This window comes from Geospiza fortis, unplaced genomic scaffold, assembly GCF_000277835.1.
Source record: "Geospiza fortis unplaced genomic scaffold, GeoFor_1.0 scaffold432, whole genome shotgun sequence".
Taxonomy (NCBI): domain Eukaryota; kingdom Metazoa; phylum Chordata; class Aves; order Passeriformes; family Thraupidae; genus Geospiza; species Geospiza fortis.
The window spans coordinates 1,830,800-1,835,254 of record NW_005054436.1 but is presented as its reverse complement, the minus strand read 5'-3'; the positions used below and the strand labels follow the sequence as shown (position 1 = coordinate 1,835,254).

The 4,455-nt window shown below is 38.6% G+C and overlaps 1 protein-coding gene across 1 annotated transcript in view; it reads right to left on the bottom strand.

The window, feature by feature from the left end:
* Nucleotides 1-2,562: 2,562 nt before the first annotated feature.
* Nucleotides 2,563-4,455, bottom strand: part of HDAC1 (histone deacetylase 1) — an 11,766-nt gene continuing 9,873 nt past the window's right edge. The window contains exon 13 of the mRNA XM_014309526.2: nt 2,563-4,144. Coding sequence (XP_014165001.2) covers nt 4,117-4,144 — 28 coding nt within the window. The 3' untranslated portion in view covers nt 2,563-4,116. The remainder of the gene's footprint in view (nt 4,145-4,455) is intronic.

Here is a 4,455-nt window from a genome sequence, read left to right as displayed (position 1 = left end):
CTCTTCTCCCCCCAATCCTTCTCTTTTTTTTTATTTATTTCCCCATAAAAATTAAAAAAAAAAAATCAATTCTTTCAATTAAAATCTAAATTATTAATAATTTATTATTATTATTATTATTATTATGGGGGGTTTTACACAAGATGAGGCGAAATTCCCGATTTGAAACTTGGTTTAATTTCATTTAATTTTTTTTTGTTGTTTTTTTGTTTAGAGTGGGATTAGCTGGGTTGAAAGGAGCACAAAAGGCGAGGGCTGCGAGCAAAGATTTCCTGAACAAAGGGACAAGGAGGCGACAATGGAGCCTCTGTCCCCTGCTCCTGTCACCTGCACCGGGCTGGATTTTCCCCTGGAAGCTGCTCCTGTCCATGGTTTTCCATGGCAGCTCCTCCATTTCGTGCCTTTGCTCCCAATTTTACCAGCCCAGCTCCCGCTCCTGATGTTTTGGCTGGAGAAGAGCAAAAAACAAAAAAAAAAAATTAAAATAAAATAAATCCCAAAGCATTGTTGGCACCCTGGCAAAGGCAAGGAGCAGCCGGGCTTCAGGGAGGTGGGAATATTCAAAAATTCCATGTTTTGTGCAAAGGAGCCAAAATCAAGGATCTGCTCCTCAAAAGGATTCATTTCTTTGAGCAGAGGGGTGAAATAAATTGATTTTTTTACCCAATTTTGAAGGGGATTTGGGAGCATCCAGGCTCTTCCCAAGCCTCAAGGTAGGTGGGAATATTCAAAAATTCCGTGTTTTGTGCAAAGGAACCAAAATCAGGGATCTGCTTCCCAATGGGATTAATTTCTTTGAGCAGAATTATGAAATAAATGGGGTTTTAAACCAAATTTTGAAGGGAAAGTGGGAGGGACTTCCTGAGCCTCGAGGTAGGTGGGAATATCCATAAAAATTCCATGTTTTGTGCAAGAAAACCAAAATTAGGGATTTGCTTCCCAAATGGATTCATTTATTTGAGCAGAATTATGAAATAAATGGGTTTTTAAACCCAATTTTGAGAGGAAATTGGGATTTCAAAGCATCCAGGCTCAAGGTAGGTGGGAATATCCAAAAATTCCATGTTTTGTGCAAAGGAGCCAAAATCAGGGATTTGCTTCCCAAATGGATTCATTTCTTTGAGTAGAAGGGTGAAATAAATGGATTTTTACCCAAATTTGAAGGGGATTTGGGAGCATCCAGGCTCAAGGTAGGTGGGAATATCCAAAAATTCCACGTTTTATTAAAGGAAACAAAAATAAGGAATCTGCTCCTCAAAGGGATTAATTTATTTGAGCAGAGGGGTGAAATAAATTGATTTTTTTACCCAATTTTGAAGGGGATTTGGGAACATCCAGGCTTTTCCCAAGCCTCAAGGTAGGTGGGAATATTCAAAAATTCCATGTTTTGTGCAAGAAAACCAAAATCAGGGATCTGCTTCCCAAAGGGATTCAATTCTTTGAGCTGAAGGGTGCAATAAATGGGGTTTTTTTACCCAATTTTGAAGGATTTGGGAGCATCCAGGCTCAAGGTAGGTGGAAATACCCAAAAAATTCCATATTTGATGCAGGGAAACCAAAATCAGGGATCTGCTCTCCAAATTGATTCATTTATTTGAGCAGAGTGGTGAAATAAATGGATTTTTACCCAATTTTGAAGGATTTGGGAGCAGCTGGCAGAGCTGCAGCCTGGCTAGGGACGCTGGAAAAGGGGAATTTGGGGAGATCCCATTGGAATTCCAGAGGTTTTGTTCCAAAAAAACCCCAAATGGTGGGAGGGAGGATGGGGCTGTTCCAGCACCCAAAGCGAGTTGGGCACACACAAAAATCTGCGCTTTTTTTTTGGCTCCAAAAAGAGCAGATTTGGGGTTTTGTGGCCGTTTCAGGTGCGATCAGCACTGAGCTCCACAACGGAGCTGCTCCCAATTAAATAAAGGAATTTTTATCCCTTTGGATTCTGGATAAAACCATTTAAATTCAGCTCGAAGATGAATTAAATCCATCCTCTCCCATCAGTTTATTATTCCCAAATTGCTCCACTCCAACCACAAATCCAACCAGGGTCAGGGGTGAGGAATTTGGGAATAAAATCACCCAAAATCCATCAGGTTTTGAGTTCATTTTTCCAGACAGAGGGAGAATCTCAAGACTGTTTTTTTTTTTTTTAAATAAAACCCCAAATAATTTACAAAGGAAATATCAATTTACAAAAGAGATTCAAGCAGTTTTTCAAGTGGAGGATAAATAAATAAATGAAATGTTTTGGTGGATGGAATTAAATCAACGTTCTTCAAAGGAGGAGGGAATTAATGCCTTGTTTTTCTTATCTTAATTAATTATTAATGCCTTATTTTTCTTATCTTAATTAATTATTAATGCCTTATTTTTCTTCCCAAAATCTTAATTCCACCTCTTAACTTTTTTGTTGGGATCTTCCATCAAATCAAAAAAAAAAAACCAACTCTGAAAATGAATGAATTCATTAGGCAAAAAAATAAAAAAGCAGACCAAGCATAGAAATGGAGCAGTTTTATTACAAAGGTTCTGAAAATTCAAAATAAACGCTTCTTTAAAAAACCACAATAGATTTTTTCCCCTCCCCTCCCGCCCCCCAGACACAAAGTGACACTGATCTCTCTCTTGTTTCACATAAAAACACTGAAAATCAGAGTGAAAACCTCCAAAGAGACTAAAAAACTCCACGGTGAGGAGGAGGAGGAAGGGGGAAAAAAAAAAAAAGGGGAAGAAAAAAAGGAGGAGTTAAAAAAATAAACCCTTTGCAAAAGAAGCTGTGTGAAGTTTTAGCAGCATTATTGGAGTTGAAACCTCAGCAGTGCTCCCGTGGGAGGGTGCAAAACCTCTGGAATTCCAAAATTCCAGAATTCCAAAGGGATTCCCCCCCCTGAGAAAGGAGAGCAGCGAGTGGGAACGGCCTGAAAAAAGAAATTTTCAAAAATCTGAATTTTTCCCCTGTAAAATTTGGGGTTTTTTTTTCACTCCACGCTGTAAAAAAGGAGAGGTAAAAGGTCATAAAGGAGATTGGAGGGTGAGGATGTGTGGGAGGAAGGAGAGGAGCTGGGAAAATGCTCAGAGCCCCATCTGCTGTTCCAGCAGGATTAAAAATTTGGGATTTCTTGGCCTTGGGAGGGAAATTCAGTTGGAAAAGTTGGCTTAAAAATCAGGAAAAAATTGGGGTTTTTTTAGGGAAGAAAAGATGTCAGCTGGGCTCTGGGCTGGCTTTGAGGGGATTTTTGGGGTTTCAGGAGAAAATTCCTCCTGTTTTGGCTTCATTTTTCTCCCCACCCAGAGAGGGGAATAAAAAACCAGGTAAAAAATCCCATCCCTTCCTTGGAGGTGCAGCAAATGCTGCCAAACTCCCTGGATCCACATCTTGGCAAACTGAACCAACCCCCTGAGGGTGATTTTCATTTTATCATTTTGTATTTTCCAGATCTGGGGCTGATTGGCTTTAAAAAAAGTAAACCAAAAATACAACAACAACAAAAAAAAAAAAAAAAGAAAGAAAAAAGGGATTTTTCAGGTTTCTTTTCAGCTGCTTCATCTCTTTCCCCAAGTTTGCTGCAGGGAGGAGCCAACTCTGTTCAAGAACTGCACAATTCTGACCCTGAGAAGTGGCACCAGCTGGCAGGATTTTGGTTTTTTTTGTCGTGGTGGAATCCAACTGGAAACCACAAAAGTCTCTCCCAGGCTTCATTTGGGAATTCTCCCATTAAAAACACCAAAAAAAAAAACCCCCAAAAAAAAAAAAATCGAGGAAAACCAAGAATTGATGGCCATCTTTCCTGAAATGCAGACACTACTTCTTATTTAAATTATTCTTTTCCAAGGTTATTTCAGAGAAAGGGAAAGGGGAGGAAGTGATTTTTGTGTTTTTAGAGCCACACCAAGGAGGGAAGTGGAAGGCAAAGGGTGAAACTCCCTGGTCACCAAAGCTGGGCTGCTCAGAATCCTCCCCTGCCTGCTCCCAGGGGAGGCCAGCAAGGAATAAGTTACAGTTCTCCAGTCATTTATACAATTATATAGAAATATATACAGAAAACATATATAAAATAAAAATCCTGTGGGGAGGAGGCAACCCAGGAGCTAAACCTACAAGAGCCAGGCAGCTGCAGCCACTCAGGTGGATTTTGTCTCTTCCTTCACCCTGGGGAAGCAAAAAAACGAGAAGGGTTTGGCATAAATCAATAATTTGGGTTTGGATGTAACAACAAAGCTTAGAAGTGTTCCTTATTTGGTTCATTTTTCAGCTAAAATTTAATTTAACTTGGGTTTGGATGCAATAACAAGGCTTAAAAGTGTTGCTTATTTGGTTCATTTTTAGCTAAAATTTAATTTATTATTTCATATTTATTTCATAATGTATTTTTTATTTCAATTATTTCATTATTTATTTATTATTTCAATATATTTAATAATAATTTAAATATATTGTTATTCAATTGTTATTCATTTAAT